The sequence below is a fragment of the Elgaria multicarinata genome, chromosome 1 (assembly GCF_023053635.1).
Source record: "Elgaria multicarinata webbii isolate HBS135686 ecotype San Diego chromosome 1, rElgMul1.1.pri, whole genome shotgun sequence".
NCBI lineage: Eukaryota > Metazoa > Chordata > Lepidosauria > Squamata > Anguidae > Elgaria > Elgaria multicarinata.
In genome coordinates, this window is record NC_086171.1 from 67,256,551 (window position 1) to 67,279,083 (window position 22,533).

The following is a 22,533-nucleotide window of genomic DNA, read 5'->3' on the forward strand; positions in this document are numbered from 1 at the left end:
AAGGCAGTTTTAGAGACATTAGCATTAATGAGCAGCAGGTCTCTGATCAGTTTATAATTGTGAGCATTAAGGAGGGGACAAAAGGTCACCAGACATAGCCTCATAACATAAAGAACAACTCATCTGTACTATATTTATTACAGGGATGTGGGCTGGAGGACACAAAATGATATTGCTTGAAATCTAACCTTCTCCTTCACCTGCTAGTTTTCTGTGCGCAAGGTTTTTGAAAAATATGGTGTAAAGCAGGGATAGGAAACCCTTTTAAACCGTGGGTCCATTTGGCAATTCAAGAAACTTTCCTGGGCACCACCACAAGATGGCTGCTGAGCCCCAACATAATAAAAAACACATTTGATCCCACAGTTTTCAGCTCCACCAGAAACTTATTTCACAGCAATCCCATTTAGAATCATAGAATCATAGAATAGTGGAGTTGGAAGGGGCCTATAAGCCATCGAGTCCAACCCCCTGCTCAATGCAAGAATCTACTTTCAAGTATTCCAGACAGATGGTTGTCCAGCTGCCTCCTGAAGGCCTCTAGTGTGGGAGAGCCCACAACCTCCCTAGGTAGCTGGTTCCATTGTTGTACTGCTCTAACAGTCAGGAAGTTTTTCCTGATGTCCAGCTGGAATCTGGCTTTGCTAGCAAGAAAATGTGACTAATATATATAGTAGGAGAGGTGGAGTACCTTGGCAGGCACCAAGAAAACTGTTTGGGTGCGCATTGATGGTCCATGAGCACCATGTTGCCTTTCCCTGTGGTAGAGCATTCAAACATAGGTTTAAGAGAGCTTGTAGCAAAATTCAGATGGAGCTACCATTAAATAAACTTTAATAGAATTTGATAGAATAACTAATCCATACTACAAAGTATAAAAAGTAATTGTAAAAATTTAATTATATTACAAACTATATAAAATTATACCAAAATGGAAACTTGACAGTCTACAAACAGCATCATCTGTTCTTGGTTGCAACCGAGTATGAAATACTGCAGTATTACAGCAGATTATCAATATGCTTATTGCTTTCAATATTTATTGCTATCCTTAGTGATGATTTCTTTCAGATTGTTTACGCTGCTGGTTTACATTGTGTGTGTCTTGTAATAAATGTTGCTCTGTAAGTTTTTGTTATGACATGTATGTAGCTAGTGTGGCATAACCTCTTCTCTGCTGACCAAAGTTAAAAAAAAATGCTGTGTTGCTTGCACTGTAAATATGGATAGCTAGAGATGGTGCTTTGCATATTGATTACTCAACCTGCTATTTTATTTGCCATGTTGTAAATTACAACACGCTTTCTCAACTGTTTCTGAGATAATCCTAATGGTTGCTGTAACCTTGCCTTATGACACATGCAGAAATGCTGTCATCTTACCCACTCATGAAATCTTAATATATAGAGGCAATGGGAGAATTGGCAGATGCAACTGAAAGAACAAAGATATTGCTGAGTCTGGTCTCTTCGTCCCTATCTTTTCATTTTACTTTGCCTCTTCATTGATTTTTATTACCCACTTCTATTAGCTGTATCTAAATTGCCAACCAAATAGCATCCTCTGCTATGTAGGGTTTACTTTTTGTTATGAGAATAATGCAGATCTAATTTCAGTGATGTTAGATACTGTGGTTGCCTCTTTGGTTGGATCTTTTTATGAGCTCTGTCATCCTTTAGAACTGTTAGTTTTCCACCGTGAAAGGCTCTAAAGCAGAAGGAATGACTCATTCAGTAAGTACCGTGTTCCTGAAGGGAATCTGTAGAAATGTAAAAACAGAAGCTGCAGAAAGCGTTTCTTAGGTTACCTACAGTACTTTATCCATAGCATTTCAATTAGGTGTAGTTTAAACCTTTATTTTTGGCAGCAAGAGGAAAATTCTTTAGGAAACCAAGGGCTGAATCCAATTGTGCCTTTCCATTTGTTAAAGAGCTTTCGATCTACTAGATGCTTCCACTAACAGAAGAGGAGGAGGGACATTTATTTTTTTCAGATTCCCATTTCCCCCTACACTCCCAAAAACCTGTTCCAGATAATTGGGAGGGGGGAGGGGCTGCAGGAAGAAGGGAGAATTGGCGAAACTGGAATTGAACCTGGGTCTCCCCAGTTCCAACACCCAAACCACTACACCGCACTGGCTCCCAATGACGTTGGATAGGTGCAAATTTTTGTTGGGTTCTTCAGAAACTATTTTGGCATATTTAAGGAGTAAGTGTAGCACACATATAGACTAACTGTCACAGTTGTTCAGATGTTTTAATAAATTTGCATGCGCTTTCATGAGTTACAACTCACTTCATCAGGTGCTATAAATGGAACTGGAGGCTTTGATTCCGAAAAGACAGTTAAACAGGTAGATCTGCAGCAACCACTCTGTTTTATTAAAGCAATAGTTACAAACCACAGAATGCACTAAAGTTATTTCAATGAAAATTCATTAAAACGTGCTGCACTTGATCTGTAAACAGAAGGCTGATATGGTTATACTGTAACATTTCTTTATATCAGGTGGCCCAAAAGTAGGTGTACAGTGGTTTAGAATGTTGATGGGAGGGGGAGAGAATGCGTGAGTAGAAGATGTGTGGGTGGAGTCAGAATGACAGTTGGGAAGAGTGACAGGTGAGGGGAGTGAGGCCCAGTCCTATGTATACAGTTGTTTTGTTATTTTTTTACTGATATTATGAATGATGGCAGCGAACCTGAGTCAAGAACAAAGAAAGTGGATTCTAAAGCAGTACTGGAAGACTGAAAATGCCGAGCGGGTAAGCACAGCGTGGCAAGAAGCATCTGACACTCCTCCGCCAACATGTCTGGCAATTTATCGTCTTAGAGATAAATTTGAAGCAACAGGTGCAGTGGCTAATGCACCAAAATCTGGATGTCCTAGGATGTCTATGACAGAGGAAAATGAGATGAGAGTCGCTCTGACATTTGTGAACAGTCCAAAAAAGTCCACACGATGTGCATCTAAGCAGGGCCGGTGCCAGACTATTTTGCGCCCTAGGCAAGGTGAGCTACTTTCACACACACACCCCTGAAAAATTGCCAACTTTGATTTTTAAGAACAGATGTTTTGTAGAAAAAAATAAGAAGCACAAAACTTGAAACTGCTAAATTTATTTTAAAGTGCATTGTTGTTTTTTACAGAAAACCTTCAGAAATTAGGCCTACCAAAATAACATGCACGCCAACATCCAGAAAGCAGTCATACTTAAAACAATGGACTTACTTTCAAGTCAATGTGCACAAAATAGTACTGACAATTCACCCCACATTTATGGCTATATTACGTCTTAATGTAATTCTGCATGTATGTCAATATTTACTCTGACATATGTTAGTGCTCAGTATGAAAAAGTCATTAAAAAAAGGAAGAAAAAACCCCATCAGTCAGACACATCATCACACATGAACTGCAACCCCACGTGTAACCATGTTTGTCAGTTTTACTACAATCCCACAGACACACACACTATCTGGGAGTAAACTCAATAGGGCTTTCTTCAGAATAGACGTTTTTAAGAGCATACTGTAAAAAACCCTATGAAACCTTAAAAGGCTAACAAATGTAGGGCTAAATTTATGCCACAATGTGTTAATCTTTAAGCTGCCACAAGGGCTCTTTCTTGTGCCAAAGGAGGGTATTAGTACAAAGCATAGTGTGGCACCTTAGAATCCATAGAATTTCTTTAAAGTATTTTTAACCTCCTCCTTAGACAAAAAGGCTCCTAGAACAGCAGTAAAACGAGACAGATCCTGCCTACAGACTTAACAATCCAAAATGACACAACACACAAGGAGATGGAGAGGGAAGAGAAATTTTTTAAATTGAATTTATTACAGTGTTGCAAGAGCCAGAGTAACGCCATTAGCTCTAAGCGAAGAAGACACGTAGCAGGGAAGACACATACATAGAATAGATCTATTGTTCTTATTTTATTTATTTATTTATTTATTTATTACACTTATATACCGCTTCCATAGCCAGGGCTCTCTGGGCGGTTTACAGAAATTCTAAAATTGAGGTAAAAACACGTATACAAAATTTTAAACTCTAAAACACAGTACATAAACACATAAAGCATTAAAAACCGATTAGAATCTAAACGTGGGTAATTAGGATGTGCCGCCATATGGGAAGAACGAAAAGTCAGCAGCATAGACTAAGAAACAAGGTATGTAGAAAAGAAACATGTTGAGCTAGATAACAGAGGGACATGCGCAGTGTAAAAGTAGAAAAATACTGACCACCAGAGTTTTGTTTACTCCAAGGTGTAAAAGGTGACTGCGCCCTGTGTCTATTGTCCGGTCTGCTACTTGCTCACCGCACCATGCTTGCAAGCAGTTAAATAAATCTATGTTTTGCCTCCACTCTTGTATGCTGGGTGATTCCTTGGGGCTTCAATTGGTCTTGCCCACAGGAGAAAGAACATGTTTTCTGACCGTGTGAGTTTGTGCGAGCAACAACCCGCACCATGAAAATTTCAGCCACAATAAATATCAGACTTTACGGTGCCCCAGTTCTCTTATTTTGTGATTACTATAACAAACTAACAGAGTGTGTCCTTTTCTGTAACTTGGTGCAGTTAACAATGCAATTAGTTATTGTTTAGCCATACCGTTAAATACCAAGTTACACACACAAAAGGACATAGCAGAGGATTAACACTAACGACCCTTTAAAGGACGCCCATCTCCTCAGTCTTCATTAGCCTAAATTGATTTTCACCATTCAGGATTTATTTATTTATTTCATTTATATACTGCCCCTGGGCGGTTCACAAAAGCCAAAAACAGTAAACATCAAAAGTATACAAAATATAAAAACATCAGAGACATAAAACCAACAGTATACGGCTAACAGGATTGGCTAAAACATCACAGAGCCCCTCTCTGCAGCAGGCTCAACCGGTAACATGAGGCACCTGCCGGAAAGAAACTGGCAAAGTGAGGGGGACCAATGGCTACTATTGGCAGTTCCAGAGCAAAGACGGCGACGAGGAAGAAACCGAGAAAATCGCTTACTTTCACCCGATGAGTGATGACGGCTGGCTGCCCTCGCCTGTCGCCTCATGTTGCTTGGAGGCTATTGCGGCTGTGGGAGGGTGGCTTCCAGCCACGTTCTGGAAGTCTGAATGAATGTGTGCGCCGACGAGTGGAGCCCCCCCCCCCCCAGCATCCCTGCTTTGCTCGGCGGCTGGGCAGGCGCAGGGCTCCATCTCGATCTCGCCCGCCCAGTCGTTTCTCTCTAGAGCTGCTAGAGCGGCTCTGGGAGCCGGGGGGGGGCCTTCCAGGCGCATTTCAGAAGTCCAAACATGGAGCGCCACCCATCCCCCAGCGTCCCCAATCGAATCCTCGGGCCAGGCAGCCGCCCTCACAGACAACGTGCAGGTGAGTGCTGCGCGTTGCGCCCGGCTGGCAGCGACCTTCTGAGCTTGGCGCTCTAGGCGGTTGCCTTAGTGGCCTCTATGGATGCACCAGTCCTGCATCTAAGCAGCTATCCATACCTAGAACGTCCTTGCAACGCTTAATGTGTAAATTGAAATTGAAGCCGTACCGTCCAAGACTGTTACATGGTCTTTTGGAGGATGACCCAGACCATTGGTTGCAATTCTGTGAGATGATGCATAACCAAATCTCTAACGAACCAGATCTTCTTGTTAAGATCATCTGGTCAGATGAGGTTTCTTTCAAGTTGTCAGGCCACGTGAACAGGCATAACTGTGTGTATTGGGCAGATGAAAATCCTCATTTGACTATCACATCTCAACTGAACCAGCCAGACGTCACAGTGTGGGGTGCACTGTCCAGCAAAGGTCTTGTAGGACCGGTTTTCTCTGATACAACTGTGGATAGTAACAATTACCTAAACATGTCACGCAACGTGGTAGTGCCACAACTCAGAACCAGGGCTAACTTTGTCGAACTGCTCTTCCAACACGATGGGGCACCTCCTCATTATGCTTTTGCAGTAAGGGACTACCTTGACAACACCTTCCCACAGCATTGGATCGGACAACGTGGCAGCATTGAATGGCCGCCACGTTCACCCGACTTAACACCAATGGACTTCTTTTTGGGGGGTGTAGTAAAGAATAAGGTTTTTGAGAGAATCCCCAGACAGTGAATGAATTAAAAGAGTTCATCTCGGAAGCATTTATGGACATTTATGCGGACCGGAATTTGTGTCGTACTGTGTGTCACAGTGTTCTGGACAGGTTCGGGGAATGTTGCAACATTGATGGAATACATTTCAAGCACTTACTAGATTAAACAGTGTTAAACAAATGTAAATGTAATAAACAATGTAATAAAATGCAAACGAACTATACTGTATACCTACTTTTGGGCCACTCTGTATTTATGTCCACTTTCCATTGAATAACCTCAGAGCAGACATAGAGGCTCTCACAAACACACCAGGTCAGTTAGGCTGAGAGATACTGAGTTTCCCAAGGCCAGATTCATAATGGAAAATGGATTTGACCCTTGGTTTCTTGTATCTAAGCCTGACAATCTACTACTATACCCTGCTGACCCTCCCTGCTGACCCTTCTACACAACTTATTAAAAAAGAAACTCATACAACAGAAGAAGAAAACTTTTTCTACTGGTTTATTTCCCCGCTCTTCTCTGATACAAAACTACATGGTAGGATAGTTAAAACAAAGCAGTTTTCAAAAATCACTATGGATCACATTTTCTTAAACACTACAGAACACTTCCATTGAAGAGAAGTGGATAAGTTAACCAAACTGCTATGAGGCAAAGTGACTTGGTTGTATATTTTAATTCATTTGTTGTTATATTTTCCTGCATGGGGAAGCATTTAGAAACTCTGTCTCAGGTGCCCAGCCCTGCAAAATGCCTGAGGTAGAAAACTAAACTCTTTTTTATATTCTTATCTCCAGAGCAGTTTGAAGGAGTCTGGAGACCATTAAATATTTGTGAGGTCTCAGCGAAAGAGAATGGCTCCAAGATATCCTATGTTCATATCTTATCTGCGTTCTCTTTCTTGAAGTGATAGTCTAGTCATTCCTGGCCCAGCAAAAATGGAGGGACATTCTGCTCTCCTTAGGCTGTGGAATATAGATTTTTCAAGGGCTGCTGGTTGTAGTAACATAAATTAATGAGTATTTCTTTTCCTGGAAACCCCCAAATTCTCTCAGCATACCTAGAATATAATCCTTGGTTACTTTCCTTTCGTAGGTGTTCCCCCCCCTCCCCGGTCAACCCTATTGTTAGCAATTTTTGAGGACTCTACAATGCAGTTTTAGTTGAATGTTCTTTTGACTGAAATAGTTATTTTAAACAGCATTCTGAGATGCATTTCCATGCCTCCAGACTCTCCCCTTTGTTGGTCGCTTAAATTTTTCTGTACCCAATCACACCATGTGACTTTTGCAGTTTTTGTCCAAACTGTCACCATTCAGAACTGTTCCACACAAATAGTCTTGCATCCCTAGCATGAGGTGGAAGAATTTTTTGCTTTTTCTGTGCCAATTAAAATAAAGCCTGCACGGTTTTGAAGGTAATGTGCATCAATAGAAAGCAAGGTTGGCAGAAAGAAATCCCACAAAGAGCTGTATTTTAAATGCTGGACTTTCAAGGAAATTCACAGTGCTTCCAAGGTACTGTTTGATATGAAGGAGACATTTGAAATGCTTTGATCTTTGGGCCAAGTGGCAGTTGCTTGGGACTTCGGCTTTTCTCCCCATCTGTTTTGAAGAATTGGTAGTAGAGCTTATCACAAAACACAGTTGCAGAGCTTATCACAAAGCGCAGTTCTCTGCGGAAAATTGTTCTGAATTATTTTCTAGATTTAGGTTTCCTTCAAAGTTAAATTTTAAAATGTATGCATCATTTAGAAGCAAAGTATAGCTTTTTATCTCCCACTGTACTTTATTCATTGAAGCTCTGGGCTGACAACGAACATGGATTTATCAGTGGAAATGGCAGAGGCAAGTCCCTCCCATTTCTCTGCCCATAACATGTAGTTGTGGAACCATGTGACATGTTGATATATTGTCTTGCTTCTGCATTATTGGCTGCTGGAAGATGGTAGGGGTAAAAAGCACATGACATGACGCATGTCTCATGTCACCATTAATTCATGCATGTTATTAGGGATGTGCTCCGCTCCGATTAGGAGCGTAGAAGCAGTAGCGGATTGGCCTGCTCCGCCTTACCCAGAGGCGGAGTAGGAGCGGACCGCGGACCCCCTAGAAGCAAGGTGAAGAGAAGCGCCCATTTTTCGGAGCTCCGAGTTCAGGCGGAGCGCTCCGGTCGCCATCTTGAAAACATTTCGCCATAGGATTGCATTGCGGCAAATAATCGCGCATAACTACGTTGTTTTTGAAGCTATCGTTCTGGAAATTCTTGTGCACAGAGAGTCGTGGATGGGGGTCATTTTGAGACCACTCTCACCTCTCTGCGTTGTCTGGATCGCGGGCTATATTTTTTTGAAAATCGGGTCAACCGCGCGGCTCAAACTGCGTTTTCGGCTTTTCGCCCATAGGATTGCATTGCGGGAAAGAATCGGGGATAACTGGGGGGGGGTTAAGCTATCGTTCTGGAAATTCTTGTGCACAGAGAGTCGTGGATGGGGGTCATTTTGAGACCACTCTCAACTTTCTGCATCGTACGGGTCGCGGGCTATATTTTTGTGAAAATCGGGTCAACCGCGCGGCTCAAACGGCGTTTTCGGCTTTTCGCCCATAGGATTGCATTGAGGGAAAGAATCGGGGATAACTGGGGGGGGTTTAAGCTATCGTTCTGAAAATTCTTGTGCACAGAGAGTCGTGGATGGGGGTCATTTTGAGACCACTCTCAACTTTCTGCATCGTACGGGTCGCGGGCTAGACATTTTTTAAAAATCGGCGGGAAAAATACCTTTTTCAAAGGGCTGAGGGGCAGAGTCAGCTCCCGGTCATGATGATCCCAAAGTTGGAGGAGGGCATAGGCAAAACAGGTAACTTGGGATTCTGGGAAACTTCTCTTTCTTCATCTGAACGGGCTTTTCCCCGTGTTTTTTAACACAGTAGCCCCACCAAATGCACAAACACAACCTGAAATCATATACTAAGCCAAGAATAAGAGATAGAAACACAGCACTGCTCCCCACCCTAACCTTGGTGAACAACTGAATCGATGTGGTGCAAGGGGATGAGCTCCCCTAGGGCATCTCATCGTGGACGTGCCCCCACTCTCTCCTGCACTGGAAGGCCATTAGAGCCTTCCAAAGAGAGTAAAACGGTGGAGCAATGCCTATCATGAGTTGAAGTGAATGGTCACTTTTCAGTGGTGGAGCAATGCCTGTTCTGAGTCGAAGTGAGCGTTTTACTTCTTCTCAGAGCTGTGGCTGTCAGTGTCTTGAACTGGCAGCTACTTCCCCCTCCCCCGGGCACGTCCCCCTATTGCTGGTAAAAGACAGATATAGCCTTTTAAAAAAAGTTCTTCTTGTTGTTTATTGAGCAACACTGCTGCTTTTAATTCCACCCCTCCTTTGTTTATTGATTGATTTATTCCATTTTATATGCATTACTGGCTTATCCTTGGCTCACTTCCTTATGCCCCCAGAAATGCCAGCTGCATGCCTGCCTGCCTTCCCTCCCTCCTCCCCTGCCCACCTCGCAGGGATGGTGTGTGTGGGGTGCCCGATTTTCAAAAATTCGCCAAAAATCAGGGGATGATGGGATTGCTTTGAAACTTGGCATGCGTGTGTATATCCCCATGAGGTGTCATGGTGCCAAACATGAGGTTTCTAACTTGAACAGAAAAAAAGTTGTATAATTTTTTAGCTTTCAATGCAAGCCTATGGGGGGGGGGAAACGGAGCTCCGGATCCGGATCCGGAGCTCCGGGCGGAGCGGAGCGGAAGTGGGCGGAGCGGGGGCGGGGCGGAGCGGCCCGATCCGGAAAATGGCGGATCTGCAAGTGAAGCGGAGCGGGGGGTCTGTGCACACCCCTACATGTTATACCAATGGCAAGGAGCACTCCTAAAACGGTGGATAAATATGAGGGCCGGAAGCTGTGGAAGGTGAGGGGTCATAGGCAGTGTCTCAGTGACCCTGTTCAGATGACACGCTAAGCCATGGTGGTTAAGTATTTTGAGCTAAACATTATGACTCGGCGTGTTGTGTGAACCATGACTTAGCATGTCATGTGAACCATTCCTAATCATGGTGGCTACCTAACCACAGTTTAAACGTGCTCACTAACCATTTGCTGCAAAAGTGTTAGTAACCTAATCTTGGCTTAGTGTGTTGTCTGAACAGGCCCAGTGTTGTAAGTATCAAGTGAAATAAACCCTGACTATCAAACTCCTAATCCAAGATATAGTTGTTTATTCGTTCAGTCGTTTCCGACTCTTCGTGACTTCATGGACCAGCCCACGCCAGAGCTTCCTGTCGGCCGTTGCCACCCCTAGCTCCCCCAAGGTCAAGTCTGTCACCTCCAGAATATCATCCATCCATGTTGCCCTTGGTCGGCCCCTCTTCCTTTTGCCTTCCACTTTCCCTAGCATCAGCCTCTTCTCCAGGGTATCCTGTCTTCTCATTATGTGGCCAAAGTACTTCAGTTTTGCCTTTAATACCATTCCCTCAAGTGAGTAGTCTGGCTTTATTTCCTGGAGTATGGACTGGTTTGATCTTCTTGCAGTCCAAGGCACTCTCAGAATAGTATAAATTGTCAGCATAGGTTTTTTTCAACAATTATTAAGGCTAGAAACTTGATTTTTTCTTTTGAATGGAAGCTAGAGTTCTCAGGATTCAACTCAAGTTTCACCTTCCAGGGAGATACTATGTTAGGAGCTGCATTTTGTGCTTTATAGTGTGATTTCCAATATGGCTTCGGGCCAAGGCTAAAACAAACAGACTTACCAAAAGTTCCTTGAAAGACAGCATTAGTTATCTTTTCTGGCATTCCACAGTGCACACCGCAGTGCACATTTCTTACAGGGATATATGGCTGGGCCCAAGAGGCCTAGGTGGCAGCCAGCGTGAACTAAGAGTGATCATGTCTCATAATCCTCTGCAGTGCGTAGGGGGTTTGCAACAGAGGCACAGGGGTTCCTTGGCAGGCAAATTGATGTGTAAGCAGTTGCTTGAAGGAGGGGTTTTTGTTTGTATTTTAAAAAATTATTGTGTCCTGATCCATCATGGATACTGTGGAGATGACAGTGCAGGCGAGAAATCGGGAGGCATAGCTGGGACCTGATGCTGTCCTGAATGGGCACACAGTCAGGACCCTGGACAGAACTGACGGTGCTGATCCAGAGAACAGTGGCTTAGGTTTCAGGACCATGGCTAGCGAACCTGCAGCTAAAACAGGGACACAAGTTACCTCAGGGGTGATGACTTGGAACAGCTGCCAGTGATTTATGGTCTGGCCAACAGCATTAATCTGAAAGCACCCCTTCACGCCGAGTGCTGCTTCTGGCCAGCTTAAGGGCCTATGCCTTTTCATACAGTCATTTGCTTCTTTTGGGGCAGAGGTGGGCAAGTAACAGCCCACACAGAAGCCCTGCACTTCTGTGTGGCCCCAACTGCCCCCTACTGGTGAATTAGCAGCAACAGCAGCAAACAACACAACAACAAAGCTAAATAGGCCCTTAGTTTTACTGCTGCCAGAGCCTCATGTGGCGCAGAGCGGTAAAGCAGCAGTTTCTGCAGCTGAAACTCTCCCACGGCCTGAGTTCAATTCCAGCGGAAGCTGGTTTCAGGCAGCCGGCTCAGGTTGACAGCCTTCCATCCTCCCAAGGTCGGTAAAACGAGTACCCAGTTAGCTGGGGGAAAGGTAATAAAGGCTGGGGAAGGCAATGGCAAACCACCCCGCTATAAGGCCTGCCAAGAAAATGTCAGCGAAAGCTGGTGTCCCTCCAAGAGTCAGTAATGACTCAGTGCTTGCACGAGAGGTTCCTTTCCTTTCTTTACTGCTGCCACGCCACCCAGTTTTAACAGAAAACCCCTAGTTTCCGTCCCACCCCTGCCATTGCACCTCCAAATTCCAGCTGTTCGTTTTGTACCAGGGAGCAGGGGTGCAGCCCCTGGTGGGTTCCTGGATGGCAAAATGAGCCCCTAGATCCACCAGAAGTTGTTCATCCCTGTTCTCAGGGATGGGTGAGGTTTGGATTGGTGGTGACATAGGTGAGGAGTACTCAGGGCTTTCTTGAACTTCACAGTTCATTCTTCAGGAGTTAGTTGACAGTGGTACCACCCTGAGTTCAGGGGATGGAATGCAGGATCTAGGGTGGGGACAGTGGGGTGGGTTAGGAGTGAATCTGAGTCCTCAGAGCTGCAGTTACCTGAACACTTCATGTCCAAAGCCATGACACACTACATTAATGGAATATTTTTTATTAACGTGTTGTTACAATGCATGCGTGCTAGAATCAGATAAATTGATTGTTCTCCCCACAGAACAATGCTGAATGTTAATTTGCCTGATGCAAGCTAGGAACACAGTTGTGTTTTTTTCAAAGTTCACCTAATTTTGAAATTTTGAAAAAAATACATAGTCCTGTTTGAAACCAATTCATATATATTGCTCACTGAACAGGTAACACATACATGTTCTAAACCTCAGTGGTTTGTTCTATTTCAGATTGTCTTAGAAAACAGCAGCCGAGAAGACAAGCATGAATGTCCATTTGGTCGAAGTAGTATTGAATTAACAAAGATGCTGTGCGATATCCTGAAAGTTGGAGAGTTACGTAAGTCTGTCTGTGTATTGGCAAAACAAGCCTGGTGTAGTGTACCAGTAGAGTCCTGGTGAACTGTATCACAGATTAAAATAACATTTGCTGTTGACTCTATATCGCTACTCAAAGAATGAATTGAATGGCACACCAAGTTTCAATGGAAGAATTTCCCTCTGTGAAAATGTAGTGTTCTACGAACTCACATTTTGCATCCTCAAACACTGTGACTTGGGGTATTAATTTCAGTTCATGGCTAAATTAAGGTGTGTAAAAGTTTGAGATGGGTTTTTGCAGCTTCCAGTTTCTCCAGGTACTTCGTAAGACAAAGAGCTTTGATGTACGAGTTGCCTATTGGTGTTATAATTCAGAATGTAACTTCCTTCCCAGCAAGACAGCACTAAACCCCAGCAGTGAAGATAGAACACTGTGCTGTCAGATGTACTTGCTGAATTTAGGCCGAAAGCTGATTCTGATGAGCAGAAAAATAGTACAGGGTGCACGGATGGGGGATGGATTGTATGTTGACAGACAAACTTGATATATTCTGCCTGGCTCAGATGTTTTCTACATAATTTAAAAGGCATTACTAATTACTTCCTCCTCATAAAATATTAACTGGTCAACATGTTCTTCAAATGCAAAGTTAGTGAATCATCTTTCAAAAATAAAAATGGGCAAACTAGCATCTATTAGTAAAATACATTTAATTCTGATGACATTGTGTTTGCTCAGTCATATTAAACACTGTATGTGGGGGTGGACAACTTTTGGCCCTCCAGATGTTTGGGCCTCCAGCTCCCATCAGCCACAGCCAGCATAGCCAATGGTGAGGGATTATGGGAGTTGTAGGCCAAAATATCTGGAAGTCCATGAGTTGCCCACCCCTGCAGTAAAAGGTACTACAACACCAAATCAAATTTGCCTGCGGTTTTATGAATATTGTCCTTGCCGATATTAATTTTAAAAAGTAAAGAGACAGAGGGAAGGAATGCATGAGCTGAAGGCGCTCTCTCCCTGTTACTGCATTGATTTCCTGGGCAGAAAAGTACCCTCTTACTAATAGGCACATGAAAGGCATTTTTGGTGTCTCCCCTAAGAATGTGAAAGCTTTTTGGAGATTTGATCAACTCCAAACCTTGTTCTCATTTACAGTCAAGTTCAAGAAAGCAGAGGTAGCCTTGATATCTTTAATATGCAATACTTTACAATCTAGTTTCCATTTTTTAATTTTTGTTTGGGATTAGCAGGGAGTGTATTCAACAGTTACAAGAGAATAGCCTTTTTTGTGAACTAAGTAAATTCCTTCCAAGAAAATGTGTTCTTCTGACATACCAGGTCCTATCTGCTCCACAAACAAGGAACACATCTGATTTGTTATGTTGAGACTTGCAAACTTGAGCTGTCACTTTAGGAGAGTACACAGAATGATTCCTTCAATTGACAATAAAGGCTGCATTGCTCAATAAAATCTGCAGTGCTAAAATCATCAGTCACAGTCTAGGGCAAAGTTATATCTGACAGTTTATATGCATAATATTTCAAAATATGTATTAATGCTGCAATGGTCCTTTCGGTAGAAATTCATGGCTTGCTAGTTTTGCACCAGAATGCACTTTTTAAAAAATGACTTCTGAGATACATAATTTAAGACATGATGGATTACTTCCTCTTTGTGGAATAGTTAATGGTCAAAACTTTCTTAAAGTACAAAGTTGGTGACTCAAAAATAATGGACAATCTAGCACCTATTATTTAAAAAAACTGTTTTAAAACCCGGATTACACTGACTTTAAACACCCGAAAGTATTAAATGCTGTATCTGTAGTTTTGCTGCTATGGATGAACAGGTGCAATACTTAAGAATACTGCTGTGCTTTTAGTGTTTTTGCATCACTCCCATATGTGATTTGAAAGGTGTTAAGACCATGCAGCTTATTTCTTCTTTTTTGTCTGCAAACTTGAGGGCAATTGATATATACTGTAAGGGCTGGAGCTGCAGTGGCTACTTGATGTTCCTAGCTGTTGTGGATCAAGTCTCAGTGCCTTCATCCTAAATGTCTATTTCCAAATGCAAAACTGATTGTCACTGTTGTCGTTCTGAAACGCTAAAGTTGGCGGGTTGTGCTGTTGGTCAGATCAGCCTGTTAGGTAAAGGCAACTCGTGCTTTCATTACATGGTTTGCTTTGAACTGATGTAATGTATGGAATTTCTGTGAGAATATGTGACTTGTGTTCATCTTAGCATGTAGCTTGCACACAGGTGTCCCATGTTAAGGGCCAAACTATATGCTACTTTTAAATGCATAGCTGCCAGTGTCCCCTGTCCACCCCATCTCCTAGTAACATTGAGTTCAGTCACACATTTAGCATGATGTCATCATGCTCAGCATTTCTCTGCTCCCCTACAGTCAGCAGCCAGTTAAGCGGGGTGTGAGAAACAAGGGGCATGGCTAGACCCCCCGGTGTTCCAAGAGGGAGGGAGTAGGATCTCGCAATTTTCTGATCATGAGATCCTCCCCCTCAGTCTACATGTGGCCCATGACATCCCGGGAGGAAAAGGACGTCACACCCGCCATTTTGTTTGATTTTTGTTTTTTAATCGAAAATGAGTACATGAGTGCTCCAGCAACAGAGGTTGGGTTTTTTTTAAAAAAGATCCCCCTCCCACCTCCAATGGGCATGGAGCTCCTGAGGAGCTCTGTGCCTGGTTCCCTGCTCCTCGTGGTTACTCACGAGGAGCTGGGACAAAACCGCAATGGCCACCCCACACCTCCCACGGTCTGAGGATCATCCCGGGACCGCGGGGAAAAGCGAGAAGAAAGTGTAGGGCAATATCCCTAGAAAATGCAGGGATCTTCCCTCCCTGCTCTCGGGATCCCCTATGCATCATGTGGACGCACAGGGACAATCCCAGGATGATTCCCCGGGATATCGCCCCGTGTAGACATGCCCAAGGAGTAAATCTGGGTTGATCGCAGCTGTATGTTTAATGTAATGTGTAGTCTGGCCCAACAAACAATTCCTGGCAAGTCTTGCAGTGGGATGCTTAGATTGGATCTGGGCTGTGCTCTGTGGCAAAGTGTTCAAGCTGCTTTGCCACGTAGAGGACTGAGTGGAACACGGGAAAAAGGGTCTGTGTGGATTTGCCATCTGTGTTTAGGCTTGCAGCCCGTCTTTTGCCACTCAGTACTTGGTTTCTTCCTATAATTGCTCATCATTTTGTTCAAGTTCAACTTCCGCTCCCTGTGATATCCGTAGCTTGATGTTTACAGCCTAATTTGCGAAACTATCAAGCATGACACCAGAGTGGCTTTGAGGGCCCTTGAATGGGGAACTAATGGGCATGGTAGGCAGGCTGGCAGCTTCGTTTTGGCTCAGCCGTAACATCCAAGCGCCATGAGGTGCATGTAATTAAGGCATGGCTTGGGGGCATGTTGAAATAAGACAATGTTCAATTCCGAAAGATTGGTAGCATTTCCACCCTTTGAAAAAGAACCACACTCAACTTTTTATTACAAACAGGGTTGTGTGACTTATGATGTTCATAACTGGGGTGGGGTGGGGAGTTCCCAAACTTCTTTCAATGTGTGTGGTTTTAATGTGGAGCGGCTGCATTCAGATAGGCATCCATAGAGGTAGCCTTGTTCAGTATTACCCTTGCTTTTGTTGACAACAAAGCTTTTAAGGGCAAGAGTATTCTAACACCTAAGAAGGCCAAGAAAGAAAGGCGAGGGAAGAATTGTGCTGTCATGTTTCCACACTGTGTCATTCTGCAAACTCAAATAGTGCTAGCGGAGCTCCACCGAAGCTTTCCTCTGCACAAAAAGTTATGCGTTGCACTTATGCAATGCCTTTTAGGTCTCTAGGGATAAAACACATCAGGAAAGTATCAAGCTTGAAGAAAAAGGAAGTATTTAATTATTGGTTATATCTGTATCCCACCATTCCTCAGTGGCAATTTAGCCTCACAAAGTCCCAGTGCATTCTTGAGCCACATTACTGAACATGTATTGCACCGATTGACTCCCCCCCCCATTCACACCACCCACCCACAGTTTCCCCCCACAAGCCTTCACATCTCTATATAACCCTTCTACTTCCCATGCCAACAATGTAATGTGTGGCCAGGCTGTACTGGGCCATCAAATTGTGGCTTTCTAGATGGAGAATCCAACAAGTTCATTTGGTGTAGCAGTCTTCTGATAAACACGTCAATGTGGGTTCATGTCTGGATTAAGTATACCACCATAAGGAGGGGTAGTAGGGCAATGATCTTGAGATTTTATTATCATGAGATCGTCACCCTGGTCTTCACATGGCGCACAACATCACGGCCGCCATTTTGGTTGTTTTTTGTAAAGGGAAATGAATGCAGAAATGCTCAAATGCAAGGTAAGGGTAGGGTGAGATCCCGGGCCAAGGGAGGGATCATCCCTTCCTGCTCCCGGGATCTCCTGTGTGTCATGTGAATGTACAGGGATGTTCCCGGGATATAGGCCTGGTTTAGCCATGGCTTGAATCTTCTAAATGTTTAGATGGATATCCAAAATAGGGGTTTCACCCGGTGATGGAAGACTCAGGGAAGTGCTCCATTCAGCCCATCCTCCACAAATAATCCTGACCAAAAGAGAATGACCACAAGAAGCAGATGCGAGATTCAGCCCTAAGGTTTGTCCCTCAGGATCAGCTGGAACCAATTTCATACAGGGGAGGAATTGTGCATTTGCCTGTTATGAATTTCTCATTTGAACCATCTGTTTCACAATGTTTGGGAAGTGTTTTGGGAAACCTGACGGGCAGATAGCCATGATCAATATGCAAAGAGGGCAGCAGAAATAAATTTGAACTTAAAATGTGTTGGTTTACATAGAGCCAATCCTGCACTCTGTATCCCCATCTTCAAAACCACCTGAAATGAAGTGAATTTCTCCTATAGTTGCTCAGGAAAGCAAATACAGGCTTGCTGAGCACTGCACTAGTGCTGCATCATAAATCAGGACATTTTGTTAAACATGGCCAATGACTGACACAAACCAGAGACATTTAGGACTGGGTTAAGTTTGTACAATGGTGTTCATTGGCAGGACTTTAACTGCTACCAGCACTAGAAGTTGGGACCTTATTATGTTTTAATGTAGGAACTACATATTTGGTATTGTTATTATGCACTGATGTAGGAAACATTTATTTTATCTTATTTAAAATATTGCAATTCATTAACAAATTCCAGGGTAGCATATGCAATTAGTTAAAACAACAATTAAAACTGAGATTAAAAAAATACAATAAAACAGGAAATCTAACAAAGCTAATCATAAAATCAGCAAATTCTTGGATAAAGAAACACATTTTCAATAGGTGCCAAAACACCATCAGGGTTGGCACCTGTCATATTGCATAAATGGGGCACCACAACTGAAAAGACTAGGTTGTATGTGGATGACCCTAGTATATAGAGTTCCTTACCACAGAATGTCTTGTTCACTGTCTTTTGGAAATATTATGGAAGGGCAATATCTTCATTACAAGCTGGGTTTCATTAGGTGTGACCAGAAGCTTGAGCAAATGAAGTTTTTGCCTTTTCTTTGTAGAGGAGGCTCATCACAAATTTCAAAGTTCCCGGTTTCAGAAGTGGTTTGCTACATAGCGTTGGGTGAGGGATGGGATGCTGCTGTTTAAAAACTTGAGTCAAAGGTTCCCCTTGGCCACGCAGAATTAGTTATGCAGTTCTTTGGATCCCAGCCTGCATGCTCAGCCAATATTTTAACTAACACAGCCAGAGAGCGGAAAAGGTTACAAATGCAACAGGGTTGTATTGGAGAGTGGCTGAAGTCTTTGAAAGAATCTTCAAGGAAGCCTGACACTTTCCGCCCATTCTTGCATTTATCAACCGTCCATTTGGCACACAATGCTTAGCTTTGAAATATTAGGAAATTTAACAGAGCATATACTGCTCTATTTCTTTGCCAACAAATCCTTTTGCTTTGGCCCATAAAAATAATGTAAATGAGTAATAGGCAGAGCCAGAACTTTACGGTGGAACCAGCACTGCAATTAGGGCAGGATACTTAACTGTAGGACGCTGATGTTCCAGTCCACTTTGAAGTCTCATCTATCACTTTCTTTACTGCCTAAATGTTCTTGCTAATGAAAGGCTTAAGAAAATTAGCTTCTAACAATTAAACTTTGCCTGGCCTTCTCAATGATCCATAGATCAGTTTAAGCCATGACCAAGGAAAACTACAAGCCCCCAGGCTTTTGCAGACTTTTAAAGAGGTCCACTGAAGTTTCAGTATTGCTGGCTCAATAAAGTGGAGGTCAGGGTGGCATTTTGTTGAACTGTATTTTGCTTTGGCTCTAAATTATAGCAAGGAATAAATGACCTAGAGGGCCATCTATTCTTGGCGGTTAAGGCTTACGTGTTTTGTGTTTCCTGCACAGGTAGGGGAATTGTCGCAGGTATTGAAGAAACCATATAGCTGGATATGATGAAGTTTAAGGGCATAAACTGCACATGTAGCTGGAAAAAGAGAAAACTCTGTGACATTTGGCCTATGTGACAAAGTGCACTCAGCTCAGGTTTATTCCCCCGCAGCTAACCTGCCCTGCCTCTGCTCATTCAGTATGACAGCTAAATGCGGCAGGGTCTTGCTATTTACTGTTTTACTCTGTACAGCACCATGTACATTGATGGTGCTATATAAATAAATAATAATAATGATAATAATGAGGCATATATCTATATACCTGATAATGGGCTATCTGTATTGGATCAAGACTGAGTGGGTAAATATTATGCTGAATGTATGAAGGTGAGGCTGGGATATTGGCCATGTGATATCCTGCATGCCCAGATATTCAAGATGTACAATTTACCAAATGTGTATATGCTGCCCCTTTAAAAACAAAAACCACATATAATTGGATCAGAAATAAGTTATGTAGATCTGGATCGGTCGCTCCAAAGGACAGCCCAGTGCTTCTGAATCCATTGCTCCAAATGACAGCTTAGATAGATTCGACAGCCAGGAGTGCCTACTATCAGCTTCGGCTGATACTCCAGCTGCACCCTTTCCTGGAGTTGGAAGACCTAAAGACAGTAGTGCACGCACTGGTAACTGAGGCTCGACTTCTGCAATGCACTGTACATAGGGCTACCTTTGTACCTAGTTTGGAAACTTCAACTAGTTCAAAATATGACAGCCAGGTTGGTCACCGGCACACCTAGGGGTGACCATATTACACCAAAATTAAAATCACTCCACTGGCTGCCAGTTAGTTTCCAGGCAAAGTAAAAAGTGTTGCTTATTACCTTTAAAGGCCTACATGGTTTGGGTTCAGGTTACCTGCAGGATCAACTTCCCCTGTACAATCCACCCCACACATTCAGGTCCTCGGGAGAATTTACTCCAGTTAGCCAAAACTAGGCTGACAGCTATTACCCAGAGGACCTTTTCTTCTGTGGCCCCTACTGTGGAATGGCCTGCTGGAGGAGATTCATCAACTTAATACTCTCTGTGAGTTTAAGACAGCCATCAAGATTAATCTCTTCCGGCAGGCCTACCCAGATGAATTTTAAATCTAAGAATTTTAAGATGTTGTAATTGATGTATTTAATGTTGTTTCCCACCTCAATATAGAGGGAGAGGCTGGTAAGAAAGAAATATATTACTATATTCACATTCTTACATCGCACATAATATAATATGGGGTTAGTACCGTTGCAATTGGAGTGGGCTTTAATGTACAGATAATTTCATTTTTATACCACCTGTATGGAACTTGTGTGTGTAAAATAGATATAATAAAACAAAAGCAATCTGTTTTGCAAAAGAAACACAAAGATCATTTATTAGATTCAAGCTAGGTTAGTCACACATAGATGCATTGACATCAGTGGAACTTAAGCTAGTCAAGACAATTTTTTAATATCGATTTCAATGGAAACTGAATGTCACTAGTTGTTCCAGCCCCATGTGTCTTCCCAGTTTTCTAATAGATTTAGCCTTCTGCCCCCTCAAACCACTGGGTTTGTTTTGATTTTTTTTATTTATTTATGTATTACATTTTTATACTGCCCAATAGCTGAAGCTCCCTGGGCGGTTCACAAAAATTAAAACAATTCAAAGTATAAAACTAACAGTATAAAAACATGATATAAAATACAATATAAAAGCTATTCTAAGGTTCATACACTACCTACGTTCAAGGATTTTGACATTTTACCTGGGAAGGGTTGGGGGTTGGGCATTGATTTCTGAACAGGGCCTAGAGATGTGAAGGCCCCCCCAAAAACCTAGAAGAGTTCAGGAAAAAAATGGGTTTTTTTCCTGGTTTTTTTCCAAAGCCTTTTTTTTGGGGGGGGGGTTCCCCAAAATTGGAAAAAATGAAGAAAAAATGGATTATAGAACATTTTATTTTAGCGTGATGAATAAAATGTTTACGATAAAGGATTCATGTATTTACTTCTCCAAATGATTTCTAAAAACTATGTGCAGTATTAGATTATTACGATTTCTGTGCGCCAAAGACAAGCAAGCCCTAGGTTGCAAACTGAGACTACAACTCTCAAATGGAAGAGCAAGATGCATTTCTGCCTTGAAGCAGAGACTGAAACTGGTAGTGTTAGCTATAGCTCAGAAAATGAGTCAGGTTAAATTTCATGCATATTCACTGAATCTTGGTCCCTCCTTTTTCTCAGTTCTTTTTATGGGAATGGGTACTTTATGTCTGCTTGACACTGTGGAGGACTAGCAGAGACATAAAAAAATTCTTTGTTACTAATGTTGATGGTTTCTTCTGTTGTTGTTTTTTAAATTGCTTTTTGCCTGCTCCTCATAAACTGGCAAAACCAAAGAGGTTCCTTACAGTTCAGATTTTCCTTACAGTTCAGGAGCTTGTAGCTCCATTTGTTACCAATAAAAGTAAAAATGTAAAAATGTGTAATAATTGTTTGAATACACTGTACATTTAATATACCAAAAGTAATAATTTTATGCCAAACCAACTTGGGCATAATTACATTTTATGTTCCTAAAGTAACAAAGTGGCTTTCAATCTGTAAAAAGTGCTAATATTGCTTCCCCACCACCACCACCACATTTCCAAAAAATTCCATCTTTTCCGGGGGGAAACGGGGGAGGGAAAGTTTTTTTCCATGGCTTCAAAATTTCTGGAAATTTTACATCTCTAGGGCTGACTGATCACCATATTTGTCTGGAGAAGGAATTTTGTCCTAGGACAAATCTCTAATAATCCTGTCGCCTTCTCCCCTTTTGTATTGTGTCCTCTTGTACACTGTACAATATGGCTTTGGGGGAGTCACCTGGAGCTATTTGCTCTGCTTAAACCTTTCTATGGGGCACCTGCTGTCTCCTTGTGGGGTATTGTGATCTGGATTAAGAGCAAATGTATGGACGGCTGCTGAGTGTTGGATTGCTTCTATTGGGTGTGATGCCAAATTTGGTCATCACCCAAATAGTCATGTTCGCAAGAAATGTAGCATGGGCTGTTTTTATTTCTTGCTTTATTAATTGCATTTTATGTTTTTAATGTGTTGCAAGTGCAACCAGCCAGAGGACTTGGGTTCTTGGGCAGTGTAAAAGTGGAATAAATGATAAAGTGTCCCCCAGTTCATATGTTTCCCACAATGGGCCTGAAGTGATGGAGAAGTGTGTACATTGCCTCCCCTCTCCAACCCTCTTTTGTTCCCTTTGTTTTTAGAAATTGCCTGAGTGGGGCTTCCGTTTGACCAGGTATCAGTGTGGACACCTTGGTTTGTGTATTCCTTGGAGTATATGGTCGAGAGGACATTTACATGTTCTTCCATCATGC

The 22,533-nt window shown here is 42.6% G+C and overlaps 1 protein-coding gene across 2 annotated transcripts in view; it reads left to right on the forward strand.

The window, feature by feature from the left end:
- ELMO1 (engulfment and cell motility 1) overlaps positions 1-22,533 on the forward strand; it is a 361,047-nt gene that overhangs the window by 183,797 nt on the left and 154,717 nt on the right. For both annotated transcript variants that reach the window (XM_063129690.1, XM_063129691.1), the window contains one exon: positions 12,603-12,711. In XM_063129690.1, the coding sequence (XP_062985760.1) occupies positions 12,603-12,711 (109 nt within the window). The remainder of the gene's footprint in view (positions 1-12,602; positions 12,712-22,533) is intronic.